The sequence below is a fragment of the Cervus canadensis genome, chromosome 11 (assembly GCF_019320065.1).
Source record: "Cervus canadensis isolate Bull #8, Minnesota chromosome 11, ASM1932006v1, whole genome shotgun sequence".
Classification (NCBI taxonomy): Eukaryota; Metazoa; Chordata; class Mammalia; order Artiodactyla; family Cervidae; genus Cervus; species Cervus canadensis.
Genome location: NC_057396.1, coordinates 71,400,948 through 71,418,693, shown reverse-complemented (window position 1 = coordinate 71,418,693; position 17,746 = coordinate 71,400,948). Strand labels below are relative to the sequence as shown.

The 17,746-nt window shown below is 48.9% G+C and overlaps 3 protein-coding genes across 6 annotated transcripts; 1 reads left to right on the top strand and 2 right to left on the bottom strand.

The window, feature by feature from the left end:
• Window position 1: 1 nt before the first annotated feature.
• NDUFS3 (NADH:ubiquinone oxidoreductase core subunit S3) lies at window positions 2-4,815 on the bottom strand. The gene is made up of 7 exons (XM_043480857.1): window positions 4,749-4,815; window positions 4,573-4,638; window positions 3,184-3,281; window positions 2,828-2,977; window positions 1,590-1,715; window positions 1,353-1,472; window positions 2-169 (listed from the first exon to the last, which is right to left on the bottom strand). The coding sequence occupies exons 1-7, from the start codon at window positions 4,813-4,815 to the stop codon at window positions 2-4; spliced, it is 795 nt and encodes a 264-aa protein (XP_043336792.1).
• On the top strand, window positions 4,751-9,579 carry KBTBD4 (kelch repeat and BTB domain containing 4). Of its 3 annotated transcripts, none has more exons than XM_043481967.1 (4): window positions 4,751-4,982; window positions 5,893-6,513; window positions 7,429-7,535; window positions 7,969-9,579. In XM_043481967.1, the coding sequence occupies exons 1-4, from the start codon at window positions 4,814-4,816 to the stop codon at window positions 8,827-8,829; spliced, it is 1,758 nt and encodes a 585-aa protein (XP_043337902.1). In that variant the 5' UTR covers window positions 4,751-4,813; the 3' UTR covers window positions 8,830-9,579. The 3 variants fall into 3 exon arrangements, with proteins under 3 accessions (XP_043337902.1, XP_043337904.1, XP_043337903.1); XM_043481969.1 differs by having other exon boundaries at window positions 4,942-5,062; XM_043481968.1 differs by having other exon boundaries at window positions 4,974-5,112.
• Window positions 9,580-9,926: 347 nt separating this feature from the next.
• PTPMT1 (protein tyrosine phosphatase mitochondrial 1) lies at window positions 9,927-15,599 on the bottom strand. 2 transcript variants are annotated; one of them, XM_043481973.1, is made up of 4 exons: window positions 15,101-15,584; window positions 14,906-14,986; window positions 12,187-12,378; window positions 9,927-10,262 (listed from the first exon to the last, which is right to left on the bottom strand). In XM_043481973.1, exons 1-4 carry the CDS (start codon window positions 15,476-15,478, stop codon window positions 10,104-10,106), a joined length of 810 nt encoding a protein of 269 aa, XP_043337908.1. In that variant the 5' UTR covers window positions 15,479-15,584; the 3' UTR covers window positions 9,927-10,103. The 2 variants fall into 2 exon arrangements, with proteins under 2 accessions (XP_043337908.1, XP_043337909.1); XM_043481974.1 differs by lacking the exon at window positions 12,187-12,378 and having other exon boundaries at window positions 15,101-15,599.
• Between the last annotated feature and the right edge of the window lie 2,147 nt (window positions 15,600-17,746).

Sequence of the window (17,746 nt, the reverse complement as noted above, 5' to 3'; positions counted from 1 at the left end):
ACTACTTGGTTTCAGGTTTCTTGTCTCCGGCTTCAAGCTTGAGACTCTCAGGGGGCTGGCGATAGGCAGGGAAAGTCTCCCACGGGCTGTTCAGATCAAACTTGCGAAACTCTTGAGCCAACTCCACCGGCTCGGCCACCACCCGCTTCACCTCATCGTCATAGCGTAACTGGAGAAGAAAAAGGCAGGTGTGAGCACTGAGGAAAGCCTCTTACAGCCACGAAAGGCCCACTTTCCCAAAGCCTTCTGCAGCCCCTTTACTCCTCTGTCCTTGACTCCTGTCCCAGCCTCTTTTAAGGCTCCAACCTCATCTGCGTCACCCACTAGGTCACAACCCAACCACCGTCTCAAATGGCCTCTACCTCAAGCTCTGCCATTACCCCCACATCCTGCGCTCTGAGCTCCTCTTCCACCAGAAGACACCTTGCCCACCTACCCACATACTCCTTTTGGTGGGACCTTCGTTCTCTGACCAGGGATCGAACCCAGGCCCATGGCAGTGAAAGCATGGAATGCTAGCCACTGGACTGCCAGGGAATTCCCTCCACACACCCTTTAAGTTGACGGTAAGCATTTAACCAAGACGAGGGAGCAAGTCAGTGGCTGAAAAGAATAAATCTAAGCTGACAAGCACTCAAGTTAAGGCCCTGTTGCCTTGGCATTATCACTGCCAAGATGCAAGGCAGTAAACTTGGCATGACTTTTCTTGTTACTGGGAAATCTGTTGGATAAGGTGAGGACAATCAGCTGCTGCAAATGGGACCATGCTAAATATTAAGAAAACAGAAGCATCTGGATACTAAAGAGAAAGGGCTCGATTGCCACTATCTCAACATTTCTAAAAAGTTACTTTGCTACAAAACCATCCATGTATATATACAATAAACCACCTTCTTGCTAATAACCTCCTGCTAATAACCTCCAATGGTTAATAGCAGTGGTGAATAAAGCACTGAAATTCAAGGGCTGGACATTTAGTGTCTTGCCTTCTCAAGAGATCCAGAGCAGGGTAAAAAGATATTCTACTTTCAGATCTTGGTGACAAACTGTGTCCTCAGATCTGCCTCGGTCATTAAAATGACCATTAAAACCATTAAAATAAGGGGTGACAACAGTCGAGCATTTACAATACACCAGTTTTAAACACACCAATTAGTTTACTGCAAATCTACTATTGTTAAGTACTACTCTTGCTCCCATTTTGCAGATAAGAAAACTGTGTCAGAGTGGAGCTTGGATAGAATGCAGTATTGATGCTCTTAAGCCACCACAATCCACTGGCCATAATTCCTGCCCAACATCCCTACCAGTCCCTCCCTCTCAAGCCTGCTGCCTACTTCCAAGACTCCTACCTCAACATAGCCAGACAGGGGGAAGTCTTTCCGGAAAGGATGTCCCTCAAAGCCATAGTCTGTTAGGATTCTTCTTAGATCAGGGTGGTTAGCAAAGAAGACTCCAAACATGTCCCAGATCTAGAAAAAGGAAGCAACTGGCCATCACAGGGGTGAGGGGCTGCACTGCATCCGCTGAACCCAGTCGGTTTTGCAACTCTGGCCCAGGTGCAGGGTCCACCATGTCCAGTAACTCACCTCCCTCTCATACCAGTTGGCTGCCTTGTACACAGACACAGAAGACTCAATGGGCGTCAGCTCATCCGTATAGGTCTTCACACGGATCCGCGAGTTGAAGCGCAGAGACAGCAGGTTGTAAACAATCTAGGGAGAATGGAGGCAGCCAGAGGACCAAGATGACCACAGGCTTAGGGGTCTGGGACAGAAGTCCTTGAGTGGGACCATAATAATGAGGGGATAAAGTTCCACCCTGTGAACCTGCCTTCTGTCCTGAAGCTCAAAACCTCAAGATGCTCCACTACTCTCAACCACTTGCAAATGCCTAAGCCACGCTATAGCTCAGCCTGTCGGCATGCTTATCTTTGTTCACACTACTGGATGTCTCCCAACTCCTCCTCCCCGCCACCCCACCCCCCACAGGACCAATACCTGATCTCCTAATTATCCATCAAGAGGCAGCACAAACTTTCTCTCTCCCTTCATAAAAGCCTTCTAGACTGGGCTAAGTGCCCCTCCTATGTTCTTACAACATCCCATGAATTATCCTATTACAGTAAACTTTTTAAAAAATACATCAGTATGTTGAATCTCTTGTTTCCATAGGCTTTTCTGGAGGGTAAGTAACAGTCACTGTATCTACTTTGTGGTGGTTTAGTTGCTAAGTTGTGTCTGACTCTTGCAACCCCATGGACTGCAGCTCCCCAGGCTCCTCTGTCCATGGATTTCCCAGGCAAGAACACTGGAGTGGGTTGCCATTTCCTTCTCCAACAGTAAATTGTTCTATGTGTCCTTCCTCACTAGAGTGTGGGGCACTTCTGGAGGGCAGGTATTGGGTGTTACTTCTCTCTCGATCCCAGGATCTGGCAAAAAAGTAGGTGACGAGTAAGTAACAACAGCTAAATGTACTGAGACGTTACTGTGTACTAGCAATCTACCTGAACTATCTCAATGAATACTCACAGCCACCCCATGGGTGGTTTCACACTTATTTAAAATACTTATTTCGCACATCAGAAAAACTAAAGCTCAGAAAGACCAAACAAAATGTTTGAAGTCACACCGCTTATTAATGGCAAAGCTACAACTGAAACTCAAGGTCTGCCTGATTCAGAGGCCCCACCTTCACTGCTGTGTTGTATTTGTTTGACCTGAACTGAAACTAAGGCGGCTACGGCTCCCAGAGGCAGCTGTCACCCTGAAACTCCTCTGTCCCCTTTCCCTCCTTCACACTCCAAACCTCACATCTCCTGACTGACCTCAAAACGGTTCTGCCGGGTGGGGATGTCCACCGCCGTCAAGTCAGCCAGGGATTTGAACTGTGCGTTGCTGTGATCCCTGAGGAAGGTCAGCACTGGGACGACCCCATCAGGATGGATACAGATCTCTAACTCATTGAAGCAGGACACCTGCCGACACAGAACAGGAGGGGAGAGGGAACAAAGCTACAGACGGAGCAGGCAACTTCAGCTGGAATCTCCTGGTTTAAGGCAGAGAGAGAAGGCCAAGTTGGGATGGAGGAGTCTGTGCTTTGATTCCAGGCCACCCACTCCCACATGCCCTGAGAATATGGCTCTTTCTTGATCTGAATCCAAACACCAGTAATGAATATTACCTGAACTTGCTGGACATACTTGGGCAGGATTTCAGCCACATACTCTCCAAAAGCTGAGAGCTGCTTGTGGGCCACATCATTCCGCGGTCTGACAGTGGCTGGAAGGAGAAGGCAGCAGTCAGCCCTGCAGACTGAGCCCTGCTTAGTGTCCTGGGCTCGTGAGGCATGCTGTTCCCCAATCAGGACTCCCCCTAGAACCCTGAGAAAGGTGAAGATAGACAGTTCCTCTTCCACGTAACAGGAAGTGATGAAAACGTTGGGAAAATGCTACCTACACGATCCACAGAGACTCACCTATTACTGCAGCTGGGGTGTTTGCTTCTTCTCAAAACTACTCCATGGTTCTTCCTTTTCTTTCTTTCTTTTTTTTTTTTAAAGTTCTACCAGTTTATTGCTACCAGCCCATCTCCCTCCACCCTTGTGCACACATGCTCAGTCATGTAATCCCATGGACTGAAGCCCACCAGGCTCCTCTGTCCATGGACTTTTCCACTGGAGTGGGTTGCCATTTCCTTCTCCACTTCCTTTTCTTTTTTTTTTTTTTTGATTCTTCCTTTTCAATGCCTGCAATTCTGCTAAAGCAGCATGGGTCTCAGTTCTCTTACCACACCAGGAGCTCTTTAAGTGTGAGAACTAGAATGTTTATGATTCTCTGTATCTCCTTAACATCTGGCTCATAGCAAGTTCTCAAACTAAGAACTTCAGGGCTGAAGAGTCCTCACAGATTAGTTGAAACGTTTTTTTTTTTTTTGGCACAGACCAGGAAACCCAGGCCCAGAACGGGGGAAATGTCAGGTCTCCTGACTCCCGGTTGGCTTATGTTGACTGGAACTTATCTCCACACACTCATTCGTGCAACACTGAATCACAAGAGCAACTACAAATCGTAGGCTGCAGAGTAATTTTTTTCTCCGCCTTTGGCAGCAGGCAGGCCTGCTTTATCACTTTCTAGTGCTGTGATCCTGGTCAACCTCTCTGAACTGTTTCCTACTCTACTGTAGAAGAGCATAATACTATCTACCTCCTGAGACTGTTGTGAGAACTATGATCATTCATTAATCGCTTAGCAAAGTGACGTGCATACAGTAAGCACTCAATTAACGTAAGCTACTATTATAATAGGGCTCAGAGGCCCAGAGTTTATGCTTTTCACTTTAAAGAGCTTACAGTTTAATCAGAGACAGAGACAGAAATGGACAAGCGGCAACACGGCCGTAACAGGACCCAAAACACAAGGAGGACCCTTGCAGTCAGCTCTCCAAGGACAAGCAGAGGCTTGCCGGGAGGACGCAGAGAAGGACAGGCCAGGACAAGGGCAAACATCTGACAAAGGGAATGAGCGCGGCCCCGCCTGCAGTCCCGAGAAGGGCCGGGCTCGCACATACTCACGGCGCGTGTCGGCCGCAGCGCTTTCCCGCCTCACCGGTAACAACAGCACCGAGGGTCTCCCGGCCACTGCATGGGAAGACAGAGACACCGAAGCGCAGGATGAGGTCTCAGGGACTCCCTGCGCTGGGCGCGTCGCCGCTCCCGCCCCGGGCTTCAGCCAGCTGCCCACTGGTCACCTCTGGCCAGCGCCGCGGACCCCACGAGCCTCTGCCAACAGCCCCGAGCTGCCGCCGCCGCCGCCATGTTTCCCGGATGTACACCAGGCAGCCGAGGCCAGGCCCCTAGGACACGGAGCCCCCAAGGGCACGGACCGGAAGAGGAAGTGTGCATCAGACCTTCTTCCTGGCGGACGCAGGGCCAGAAGCAGAGGTTCCGGGTCCCGGGCTTCGGAATGAAAGGAGGGAAGGCAGGTGAGAAAGCGAAGCCCGCAGGTGGGGAGACCGTGAGGCGAATGCGGCGCTAGCTTGGTGTGACAGAGGCTGGAGAGAAGGCAAGGATCCTAAAGAACCAGTCGGATGAGAGGAGAGGAAGGGACGAGAGGTCTGGGTTCCACATTCCACACCCCTCCCTCGCTCCCTGAGCTAGGCTTTTGCTGAGGGCCGGCGGGCCAGGCTAGGGGGAGGGGAAGAGAAGAACGGTTTCCCTGGCGACCGTTTCCCGGGCGACTCCAGGTGGAGCGGGGACACTGCACGTGGCGATGGGCCGCCTCTGGCCCCTTGCCGGAGACGGATCGTGCTCCGTCTCGCGTTCTGGGACGAAGCCTTGGGGAGTCATTAGGGCGAGCAGGGAAGTGCCAGGGAGAGGCTCAGAAAAGAGCAGATGGGGAGTTGAGAGATGTCCCAGGCTGAATCGCATATTGTAAGGTCTGGATTCCCTGCGCCAGGGAGGAGGAGCCTGGCTACAAGGACGTTAGGGGTCTTCTCGTCGGATTCTGCTGCCCGGAGCCTCACAAGTTTTACGTCCAGGGGTTGTTTGGTTGGGCTTTTTAAAGTCACAGGCCTCCTCCAGTCCCTTGCTCTCTATGTTGACCTAAATACCAAGCCTTTTGTTACATCATGGAAAAGGAGTTTTCCGTGTTTTCTCAGGGAAATACCTGGCGTAGGAAATCTTGATTTTATTAGGTATGTGATGTCACTGTGAGAGAATGAGCCCAGCTTTGGTTCAGGGAGATCATCAGAGTTGTCATTAGCAGGGCCAGGACTAAGGCTAATCTGGGCCGACCGTGCCCTCCTCACTTTTCCCTTCTCTCTCCCTGAATTGGACAGTTAGATTCATAGACTGTGGCTTCCTTAAGTTACTCCAAGTGGTGTTCTTTTACAGACAGCTGGCAGAGAGAGAAGTTGGCTGCCACCATGGAATCACCAGAGGAACCTGGAGCATCCATGGACGAGAACTACTTTGTGAACTACACTTTCAAAGATAGGTCACACTCAGGCCGTGTGGCTCAGGGCATCATGAAACTGTGTTTGGAGGAAGAGCTCTTTGCTGATGTCACCATCTCCGTGGAAGGCCGGGAGTTTCAGCTCCACCGATTGGTCCTCTCGGCTCAGAGCTGCTTCTTCCGGTCCATGTTCACTTCCAACCTGAAGGAGGCCCACAACCGGGTGATTGTGCTGCAGGATGTCAGCGAGTCCGTCTTCCAGCTCCTGGTTGATTATATCTACCACGGGACGGTGAAACTCCGGGCTGAGGAGCTGCAGGAGATTTATGAGGTGTCAGACATGTATCAGCTGACATCTCTCTTTGAGGAATGTTCTCGGTTTCTGGCCCGCACAGTGCAGGTGGGCAACTGCCTTCAGGTGATGTGGCTGGCGGATCGGCACAGCGATCCTGAGCTCTACACCGCTGCCAAGCACTGCGCCAAGGCCCACCTGGCCCAGCTGCAGAGCACGGAGGAATTCCTTCACTTGCCCCACCATCTGCTCACCGACATCATCTCGGGTAAGCAGAGGGAGGGGGGACGTCAGCCCCAGCCGCACGGGTGTTCAGTGACGACAAGGGTACCCTCAGGCTCCTGGCATTCGTTTACATTATTATTCTTGATAAGAATTTACTTAGATACCTTCTGAGAGAGATTGAGTTGACATTTAGTAGTTAGAGACAGAGTCCCTTCCAGAGGAAGAGATTAGGAAACTAAAGCAGCATTTTACATTATATGCAAATATCTAATTAAAAAAAAAAAAGGCTGCCCTTAGCCAAAAAGGTAGTGAGGAGCTACCTGCATTTATATTCTAACCTCTCTTGTGCATTAGTGTTCTCATCCATTCTATACTTTGCATGTATTTGTGGGACTGGTTACCTGAGTAAATTGACAGTGAGTCAAGATAGTTAGGGGCTTCCCAGGTGGCACAGTGGTTAAAAAAAAAAAAAACCCACCTACCAATGCAGGAGACAGAAGAGACATCGATTTGATCCATGGGTTGAGAAGATCCCCTGGAGTATGAAATGGCAACCCACTCCAGTATTCTTGCCTGGAAAATCCCATGGACAGAGGAGCCTGGCGGGCTACAGTCCATAGGGTTGCAAAGAGTCAGACACCTAAATAAGAAGCTTCTCAAGTGACTGGCCAACTTTTAGGTAACAATCCTAACCTGCAGGTGAGGTATAACTGTACTTCAAGCGTGAGCATTGTAGCCTAGTAGATTGCTTCCATGGCAAATAGGAGAATATCAAGTCATCCATTTTGATTAAGAAAAAAAGCAGGGCAATTTTAGGTTAATTTCTCATACACACACGTACATATATACATGGTGATAGTCTAACAAAGAAATTCACATTTTTAAAGCCACTGGCTCTAAATTTCCCTTGTGGATCCTCAGACTGCCATTGACCATACCTTTCCTCTGACTCTTGCAGATGGAGTTCCATGTTCCCAGAACCCAACAGAGGCAATAGAAGCCTGGATCAATTTTAATAAAGAAGAAAGAGAGGCTTTCTCAGAGTCACTCAGGACTAGCTTGAAGGTAAGGCAGATTTCTTTAGGGTTGGGACACCATACTAACCCTGCATTCCAGCCATCTATCAGCTTGGCCTCTTTGAGTCTCTGGCTTAAAGTTGATAAGAGCTGGGGTGGAGGTTACATATGTGAGCCTAGAAGCCAGCCGCCTCCGGGCTCCAAAGCTCCTTGAGAGAACTACTTTCATCATTGCATTAATGACCAAAGCACCAAGTCATCATAGTTATAAAAAAAGCTGGAAGGATGAGTGTAACAGGTTTTCTGTCCCGACATAAGGTGCCTGAAAGACAGTGATCAGAGGAGAGTCACACAGTAACTAGAAGGGAGTAGGTCAGAGCAAGATACGAGGGTGTGGTCTGGGGCCATCCGAGTACGCATCTCAGCTGCGCCTTCAGTCTCGAGCTGGTAGATACCATTTATAACTTTAATTTCGCCAATAGGAAATTGGGGAGAATGTACACATTTACCTGATCGGGAAAGAGTCATCTCGTACCCACTCGTTGGCTGTGTCCTTACACTGTGCGGAAGATGACTCCATCAGTGTAAGTGGCCAAAACAGCTTGTGCCACCAGATCACAGCAGCCTGCAAGCATGGCGGAGACTTGTACGTGGTGGGCGGGTCCATCCCCCGGCGCATGTGGAAGTGCAACAATGCCACCGTGGACTGGGAGTGGTGTGCGCCTTTGCCCCGAGACCGACTCCAGCACACCCTGGTGTCTGTGCCTGGGAAAGACGCCATATATTCCCTGGGTGGCAAGACACTGCAGGATACCCTCTCCAATGCAGTAATCTATTATCGGGTGGGTGATAACGTCTGGACTGAGACAACCCAGCTAGAGGTGGCTGTGTCAGGGGCCGCTGGTGCCAACCTCAACGGGATCATCTACTTACTGGGGGGGGAGGAGAATGACCTGGACTTCTTTACCAAACCATCCCGACTCATCCAGTGCTTTGACACAGAGACAGACAAGTGCCACGTGAAGCCCTACGTGCTGCCCTTTGCGGGCCGCATGCACGCGGCCGTGCATAAGGACCTGGTGTTCATCGTGGCCGAAGGGGACTCCCTGGTGTGCTACAATCCCCTGCTGGACAGCTTCACCCGGCTCTGCCTTCCCGAGGCCTGGAGCTCTGCCCCATCCCTCTGGAAGATTGCCAGCTGTCACGGGAGCATCTATGTGTTCCGGGACCGGTATAAAAAGGGGGATGCCAACACCTACAAGCTTGACCCTGCCACTTCGGCTGTAACTGTCACCAGAGGCATCAAGGTGCTGCTGACCAATTTGCAGTTCGTGTTGGCCTAAGGCTGTTGAGGCAGGAGCCCCTGGCATTTACCCTCCCCCCCTCCTACACCTCCCCATCCAAAGTCAAAGTCCCCTGAGGCCCCCCCACTCGGGTATTATGTTACTTTTTGATACATGTTAGAAAGGCAGCCTCAGCCCTTCCCTGAACTCCTAAAAGAGTGTTCTGTCTGAGGCTTTTTAGACTGCTGCTGCTCAGCTGGCTGCTAGAACTGAGAGTCGGCCAGCCTGTTCGCCATCCCCTTGTAATCTTGAGCCTCGCTCACTACAGATCGCTTAGAGCCAGCCTCTTCTCCACCCCTAGGCACAGCCTCCCCTCTCTACCTAATGAATGTTAAATAGGAGCACCCCTGATCCCAGGACAGAAGGAAAGATGCCCAGCCTCCCTTTTTTCCTGTAGCCTGCAAAGTGGCTCGTTGGTCATTCTACAAAGAATTAGGTGTTAGAGTTCTCCTTCAGGTGTTGCTTGGAAAAAATGGACTAAACTGAAGGTGTCCTTCACCAGCAAGAGTCTACCCTAGAATTCAGGATGTGCCGTCTATTGTTTTTCATCTCTCCATCAGAAAATTTACACTTTGGTTTTATTTTTGGCTTATTCCAAGGAGTAAGCCAGAAAGAAGTAGAAAAGATTATTTCTGGTTAATAGCAGAAACTTTTTTCAAACTCAAATATATAAGGTCTCTACTCTTTTAAAAGCTCTAAGATAAATCAAGAGCTAGGAACTGTTCATACAAATAAAAGTTTTTGAAGGGATATGTGTGTGTGTTGAATTCTAAAGGGGTGACTTCCTCAGGGGAACTGACTACATACCCACACATCTCTAAGTCGCAGTACTGATTGAATCCCACGCGTCCTTGGCTACAGACAGGATGACTGCTCCAAACGTGAGGACAGCCACATAAGGCCAGTGGATTAGGATTTCAACAGTGGGGAAGAGCCGGGGCTGGATATTTCTCTCCACTTCTCCTAGTGTTCAATGTCTTTGAGTTACGGAGCTAAATATTAGGCACAACATCAGGTGCATGACAGGTTTCTTTGATCTTATAAGCCCTCAGCCCGGTCCCATTTCCCCATGCCCCATGAACAGAAGCCACGCTAAATCTAGCCACACAACAGTGTTATTTCAGGAAAATGAAACAAGACAAAGGGAGCAAAACTAACCATCACTTAGCACATTTCTATTATGTCAAGTCTGGGCTTCAGCCCCTTTGGTCCTGTTAAACATTCTCATTCTGTAGGAAGCAGCGTTGTTTTGCGTTCTTCCTAACCCACGTGCGTCATGTCAGTGACGTGTGATGAGTCTCATTCTTGGCCGCCCCTGCAGTGGTCACCTTGTGGAACTCTTTGAGAACTTCCAGCTGGCCAGGTCTGATGTAGATGTGGGACCGGATCTTGGTGATGGCTCTTATGGCCTCCTCTGGAGTCCAGTGGTACACCTGAAGGGCAGGGTTGGGAAGTCAGAGAAAGGAAGGAGCAGGTATTTAAGGGGTCCTTGACCTGATAACCGGTGCTCAAGGGCTCTCAGTATTTCTTTAAAAAAAACAACAACAAAAACCATGACCCACATATTCTAAGTGGGAGAACACTTTAGCCCCCTCAGTCAGTCAGTCCCATTATTCTGTGCAGCAGGCTGGTGGGTTGAGGGGGACGCAAGTCAGTCTTTCTACCTAATTCTTATTCTGCCAAACTCTGGAAATAGGAGGTTGAACACAGGAAGCTGAGGTCCTAAATTCACACAGGCCTAGGCCTACCAGATACCCTCTCTGAGCTAGGCTGTTGGTTACAAGAGTTTCCTAGAAAGAGTACACAATTGATGTCATAACTTGTCACCATGGCTAGAAAAAAGTACTTTATTTTTATTTATTTATTTATTTTGAAAAAAGTACTTTTAAAATTTGACGAGGAGGGCTATCTTCGTGCCCTCAAGATACTTATTTGTTTAGAACTCAACCAAGAAAGTCGGTTTTTAGTCTGCTGGTTCAATTCCCACTTGGCCCAAAATATCTCCCGACACCCCAGTTTCCAGCAAAACAGACTCCTGATGACCAAAACTTTAGTATTGTTAAATCATATATTCACCAGGCCACAGTAACACAAGGCCAGGCCATTTATTTTTAAAAGCATCCCTGCCGCCAATCCTAACAAATTGATAGGCAAGATTCTGTTGGAGCCACTGTTTAGAGCTGTGATCAGCACTGTTATTACAGCACTGTATTTCCTGACGTGCCATTTATAACAAATGTTTCTAGCCTTTTGCTTGTATTACATCCTTGGCAATTCCATTTTTTGAGTGCCTGCTCTAGGTCAGTGTTTGACATAGTTCTTATTTGAGTTTTGTAACACATTTAGTTTGAGGAAATTGAGCATTGGAGAGGGTAACCCACTTTTGCCTAAGGTCACCCAGGTGGCAGGTGGCAAAGCCAGAGGTCAGCCTGTCAGCAAATTTCAGGTGTTTTCCACCTCCCAACGGCCTAAAATTGGGAACACAGCTCCTTCTAGCCAGGTCCGCCAGGAGATTGGAGATTGCTGTACAGGGGACCAGTCCATTCCCTGGTGGCCCAGTGGTAAAGAATCCACCTTCCAATGTAGGCAGTGTGGATACACTCTCAGTTGGGGAACTAAGATCCTACGTGCTGCAGGGCAACTAAGCCCACCCTGCAACAAGAGAAGCTCATGAACTACAATGTAGACCCAGCACAGCCAAAATAAAAGTAAAAAGAGGGACTTCTTGGTGGTACAGTGGTTAAGAATCCACCTGACAATGCTGGGGACATGGGTTTGATCCCTCGTTCGGGAAGATTCCACGTGATGCAGAGCAACGAAGCCCAAGAGCCACAGCTACTGAGCCTGCGCTCTAGAGCCCGGAGCCCTAGTGCCTGTGCATGCATGCTAAGTCGCTTCAGTCGCCTCCGACTCTTTGCAACCCCATGGACTGTAGCCCGCCAGGCTCCTCTGGCCTGGGTCAGACCATGGGGTTCTCCAGGCAAGAATACTGGAGTGGGTTGCCATTCTCTCTCCACGGGATCTTCCCGACCCAGGGATCGAACCCAGGTCTCTTAATGTCTCCTGCTTTGGCCGCTGGGTTCTTTACCACTAGCGCCATCTGTGAAGCCCAAGCACAGTGTGCAGGGCCCAGCGCCTGCACTCTGCAATAAGAAAGAAGCCGCCACAGTGAGAAACGTGTGCACCTCAATGAGGAGCAGTCCCCGCTCACAGCAACTAGAGAAAGCCTGCAGGCAGCAGCAAGGACCCAGTGCAACCACAAGATAAAAATTTAATAAAGTAAAATAAAAATCAGATTGCTTTTAGCAACAAGGGCGGGGGTGGGGGGGGGCACCAGTCCAGAAAGCCCCTTCCTACCTGAATCAGATACGCGGCCACCATGGTGGCGCTCCTGGAACGCCCGGCCTTACAGTGCACGTAGACAGACTGGCCTAGCGACTGGTACTTGAGAGCAAACTGGACTCCTTTCTGGAGGTTGGACAGGGTGGGGACTCCTGTCATGTCTATCGTGCTGAGCCACAGCTGCTCCACTCCCTCTTTCCTCCACTCCTGGGGCCAGGTCCACCAGCACAGAAAAGAAAATGAAAAAAGCCTGATGTGAGTGGTAGGAAGATGGACTCCCACGAGACAGCAAAGCAACAAGAAAGGTAATATATTCGGTATACTGTTTGCCTACAAAGAAACTTCTTTCAGAAATGTCTTTAAAATGACTGACTTACATGGTCTTTCATCAAACAACAACAATGCTTCTGAGTTAGAATTATGTCCAAGATTTAAAGTGTTCTTAGTATTTGAATCTTTATCGACAAAATACAAACTGTATAAAATTCATCTACAAAAGCTGCCTAACAGTTTTTTTGCATGACCGTGGCACTTGTGCAGTGATCCAGCTGCAGGATTCGACTACTACATTTTGCAAGGCCTTCTATTTCTCTGCCCAGAAGTCTTCTCTTTTTTACCACTTTTTTGGAGAGGAGTATGTGGTAGAAAATAAGAGTTATTTTAAAATTAAAATAATGCACCTACTTTTGTTAGTGCAATATTATTGCCTAGAAGGAAGAAAAGAACCAACCGAAGAAATAAGGCCTCTGGCAAACTGGGCAACTTTTTTTTTTTTTTTTTTTGCTTTAAGACCTCAGGTAGACTTCTTGTTATTAATCTGTTTAGCTGAATGAAGGTCAATATGTTATACAGCTCACAAAATTAACCAAAAACAGCAAAATCTGGCAGCATGTGTTTACACATCAATTACATCAAACACTTGGGGAGCCTGCTATATATTCAAGTTCTTGGGCCGTAATTTACAGTTCCTGAGTCAGAATCTCGGGGGGGTTGTACCTAGGAATGTGTTGTCTTAACAGACTGTCAGATAATGCTTCCCTGGGGCTTCCCTGGGGCTCAGACGGTAATGAATCTGCTGCAATACAGGAGTCAGTCGGTTCAGTTCAGTCATTCAGTCATGTCCGACTCTTTGCGACCCCATGGACTGTAGTACGCCAGGCTTCCCTGTCCATCACCGACTCCCGGAGCTTGCTCAAACTTATGTCCATCGAGTCGGTGATGCCATCCAACCAACTCATCCTCTGTCGTCCCCTTCTCAGCCCGCCTTCAATCTTTCCCAGCATCAGGGTCTTCCCCTTCTCCCGCCTTCAATCTTTCCCAGCATCAGGGTCTTTTCCAGTGAGTCAGTTCTCCACATCAGGTGGCAATGCAGGATACCGGGGTTCAATCCCCCCAGTCGGGAAAATCCCCTGGAGAAGGGAACGGCAAACCACACCAGTCTTCTTGCCTGGAGAATTCCATGGACAGAGGAGCCCAGTGGGCTATAGTCCACGGGATTGCAAAGAGTTGGGCATGACTGAGTGACTAACACCACTACTGCTAGATAATGCTTAGCCATATTAAAATATCAGAACCATTGCCTTGGAGATTTCTTTTCTCTAGGCTAGTGGGATAAGATAGCAGATCTAGATGCCTCACACCCAGAGACCAAGCACTTTCTGTGGCTTGCTCCACAAGACTGACCACACTGAGGCCAATAACACATCTTGGCTAATAACTCCTGAGGTTCTGTGGCAAAGTTCTGTGGGAAATCCAAGGAACTGCTATCTATTCTTTAAAAATGTATCTCATCACTGACCAATAGATTTTTTTTTTGATCAATAGATTTTAAATGTAAGTCAATTATTTTTTTAGATTTCAAAAAAAAATCTATGGTTTGAAATAACTGCACGTTCATTAGGCTCTATCAGTACAGTAAACAGGGAAGATAATTGTGCAGTGCTAATAGACGTCAAACAGTGTAAAGACAGGACAACACCTAATAACCATCATGAAGAGTTCCACAAAAAAACCACTCACATCTAATGAAAACTAGGTTTTAGGCTTGAACTTCATTTAAGACCATGCTTTGGAGTTCCCCTATCATCTCTAACATATAAATGAAATTCTCTCAAATCAAAACCAAATGAATTCTGTGCAGTTTTTACAAAGTTTTATGATACAGTTATCAGGGATTGGGGGTAGCTTTCCTTTTTACAGTTTATAGGGCCTTCGTCTTGAATATCTTAACAGTGTCCGATCCATACTTAGTGCCATGAAGTGTTGAATGAATGAAAGCAAGCCAGAGAAAAGTTGCCTTTCAGGACTTCCCTCACGGTCCAATGGTTAGGACTCTGCCCTTCCAACTGCAGGGGTCGCAGGTTTGATCCCTGATTGAGGAATTAATATCCCACAGGCTGCGAGGCGTAGCCAAAAAAGAAACGTTGCCTTTCAGTTCTGGTTACTGATGTGAGTTACCAAAACCGAGAATACACGTGTGCACAAAGGAGTAATCAAAGTGGGGCAACTCTACTGTGAAATACCTTTCACATCAATTTCTAATTGACAAATTAGTTTCTATCCCGTCCAGCCGCAGGACCAGCTCATCGGAGGCAAAAAAAAAAAAGAAAGCCTGGGACGCCCGTGTCTGGGGCAAGGTCACCTACAGCACAGCCTCCCCTCGACCTCCTCCGGCTCGCCCAGACGCCGGAGTGGTACCGGGGCGGCGGGCGGGGCGCCGGGCCCGGGGCCTCACCTTGGAGGAGTTGCACAGGAAGCGCGTCTCATACTCCTCGTTCATGGTGATCACCCCGCGCACGTTCTCGTCCTGGACCAGCTGCCGAGGCAAAGAGGTGGCTCAGACAGGGGCGGGCGGCCGAGGCCCGGGCGGCGCTCGCCGGGCGCGCAGGCCCCGCCGCGGCCCGGCCCGGCCCCGCCCGGCCCGGCTCACCCGGCGCGTCATGCTCCGCAGCGGCAGCGCGCCCAGCAGCACGGTGGAGTCAATGCGGTGGTACCAGTCGCGGTGCGCCCGGCCGGGCATCTTCCCGCGGAACACCGTGTAGAGCAGCGTCGGGTAGTAGAGCACCCGGGCCAGGCCGGCCTCCAGCAACGTGCCGGCCGCCATCCCGGCCCAGCCGGCGCGGCGCAGCGGCGACCCGCCCACCGCCGGGCAGGAGGCGGGCGGCCGCGGGCAGGGCCAGGGGGACGGCGAGGCGTCCGCGGCCGCCAGCGAGGACGCGGCCAGCGCGGGCCTCTCGAGGGTCGCGACCTCGGGCCCGGCCCCCGGGGACTCGTCGGGACCGCCGGGGCCCCCGGGGACCCACACCATGGCTCGGGAGGAGGAGCCGCCGGCCGCCCGGGGGAGGGACCCGGGCTTCCCGGGAGGGAAAGGGGGCCCCGGGCCGAGGGAGGGCCCGTCCCGTGGGCGCGAGATTGTGAGTCTACCGCGTGTGGGGAACTGTGACCCCGGCCTGTGGCTACTGAGCCCCCGCCTCCCGAGGGAGGGGCTGTGACTCCAGGAGGGGGTGGGGGGCCTGACCCCTGCGGGTGGAACTGTGACCCCGGCCAGTGAGCCTGGGGCACCTTCGCCAACCACCGGCCAGAGCGAGGGGACGGTGACCCCACCGGAGGGCGGGACAGGACCGGGAAGAGGCTCTCTGCCAAGGGGAGTCGAGAGCCGAAGGGATAGTAAGGAGAAGGGCCAGATCCTGGACAGATAGGGGACCTGGGTTCTTCCGGCCCTTCCCACCCCATCCCCACATCTGCCTGAACTCCTGGCTCCCGCCTCCTAACTAAACTGCAGTAAGTATGTGTGTGTGTGTATACATATACATAGTGAAAAATGGGTATCAGTTGAGTTCAGTCACTCAGTCGTGTCCGACTCTTTGCGGCCCCATGGACTGCAGCACACCAGGCCTCCCTGTCCTTCACCAACTCCCGGAGTCCACTCAAACTCATGTCCATTGAGGCGGTGATGCCATCCAACCATCTCATCCTCTGTCATCCCCTTCTCCTGCCTTCAATCTTTCCCAGCATCAGGGTCTTTTAAAATGAAAAATAGATATAAGTGATATCTGTTCTATTTATGAAAATATATTAATATTAAAAATATTATCATAGGGACTTTTCTGGCGATCTAGTGGTGAAGACTCCGTGCTCCCAGTGCAGGGAGCACCGGTTCCATCCCTGCCAGGGAAATAAAATCCCACAGCCTTGCATAGGCTAGACCAAAAATTAAATAAATAGAGGGTTAAAAAATATATTATGATAAACATAAAACCTACAACCTGCAAATAAGCAAGAGGAATAGCTGTCACACTGATTATTTATAGTAAAATAGCACTCTGAAAAGTACATCTTGTGCTTTTTTTTTTTTTCTCGTTCAGTCCTGTCCCACTATTTTCGACCCCGGGGACTGTAGCCCACCAGGCTCCTCTGTCCATGGCATTCTCCAGGCGAGAATACTGGAGTGGGTTGCCATTTCCTTCTCTGCATCTTGTGCTTTTTAAAGCAGCTTATCTCCTTGTACAGATGACACATGTGAATAACCACTGGAACAGAGAGGAAAGCAGAACTTAATCACCCATAACCCTACCTCCTCAAACACATTTTTTCCTTCCAACTTTCTTTTCCATGTGCTATCATTAACATTTTTTATAACAGTTTTATTGAGATATAATTCACATACCATACAATTTATTCATTTAAAGTGTACAGTTCAATGGCTTTTAGTATATTTGCAGAGTTGTACAACCATCCCCACAATCAATTTTAGAATACTTTCATCATCCCCCAAAGAAACCCTATACCCATTAGAATAATCACTCCCTGTTTTCCCTCACCCGACCAGGTCTTGGTACTATTAATTTACTTTCTGTTTCTATACAAGTTTTTCTGTGGACTTATGTTCTCATTTTTTTGGATACCTATCCAAGCATGGAATTTTGGAGTCATATAATAATGCTATGTGATTTATGTACACCATTTTAAAAATCACTGGTGTCATTTTGGTAAAATTTTGTATCACCATGTTTCTTTGTTCATTCGTTTGTTTTGGCTGCTGCCATGGGGTGTGTAGGATCTTATTTCCTTGGCCAGAGATGGAGCCCATGTCTCACTGCAGTGGAAGCCGGGAGTCTTAAGCACTGGACAACTACGGAAGTCCCTATAAGCACGTTCAATTTACTACATTATTTTTATCATTTATAACGAACCTAATTACTATACCATAATGTGATCATTCTATTATTATTCAAGATATTTCCACATTTTATTATAAAATATTTTCAACATGAAAATTTTTTCTACTTTTTTTAATATTTAGAATTACTATATTAGGATAGGTTCCTAAAAGTGGAATTACTGTGTCAAAAGATAGTTTAGAAGTTTTGCTCTATATAAAGTTTCATCCTTATCCCCAAACCCACCCTTCAGAAATACAGATTTTTACACACTTATCTTTTTCTAACATTTTGCGATGAACATTTTCATAACAAAAAACTAAATAGATTCAACAGGGAAAATTCATATAATCACTATCCAAACTCAACAATTAGCATTTTACTGTTTGTTTTATCACATTCATCCACTAATCCTA

What these genes read in the sequence shown, in the direction of transcription:
- KBTBD4 (XM_043481967.1), top strand. Translation starts at nt 4,814, where the DNA reads ATGTTTCCCGGATGTACACCAGGCAGCCGAGGCCAGGCCCCTAGGACA. An exon ending in AATGAAAGGAGGGAAGGCAG is followed by an intron (nt 4,983 to 5,892) that starts GTGAGAAAGCGA and finishes GTTCTTTTACAG; the next exon opens with ACAGCTGGCAGAGAGAGAAG. An exon ending in CACTCAGGACTAGCTTGAAG is followed by an intron (nt 7,536 to 7,968) that starts GTAAGGCAGATT and finishes TTTCGCCAATAG; the next exon opens with GAAATTGGGGAGAATGTACA.
- NDUFS3 (XM_043480857.1), bottom strand. Translation starts at nt 4,815, where the DNA reads ATGGCGGCGGCGGCGGCAGCTCGGGGCTGTTGGCAGAGGCTCGTGGGG. An exon ending in CGCTGCGGCCGACACGCGCC is followed by an intron (nt 3,282 to 4,572) that starts GTGAGTATGTGC and finishes TTCTCCTTCCAG; the next exon opens with CCACTGTCAGACCGCGGAAT. An exon ending in CCCTGTCTGGCTATGTTGAG is followed by an intron (nt 170 to 1,352) that starts GTAGGAGTCTTG and finishes TTTCTTCTCCAG; the next exon opens with TTACGCTATGACGATGAGGT.
- PTPMT1 (XM_043481973.1), bottom strand. Translation starts at nt 15,478, where the DNA reads ATGGTGTGGGTCCCCGGGGGCCCCGGCGGTCCCGACGAGTCCCCGGGG. An exon ending in TCCTGTGCAACTCCTCCAAG is followed by an intron (nt 12,379 to 14,905) that starts GTGAGGCCCCGG and finishes ACCTGGCCCCAG; the next exon opens with GAGTGGAGGAAAGAGGGAGT. An exon ending in TGGCCGCGTATCTGATTCAG is followed by an intron (nt 10,263 to 12,186) that starts GTAGGAAGGGGC and finishes CCTGCCCTTCAG; the next exon opens with GTGTACCACTGGACTCCAGA.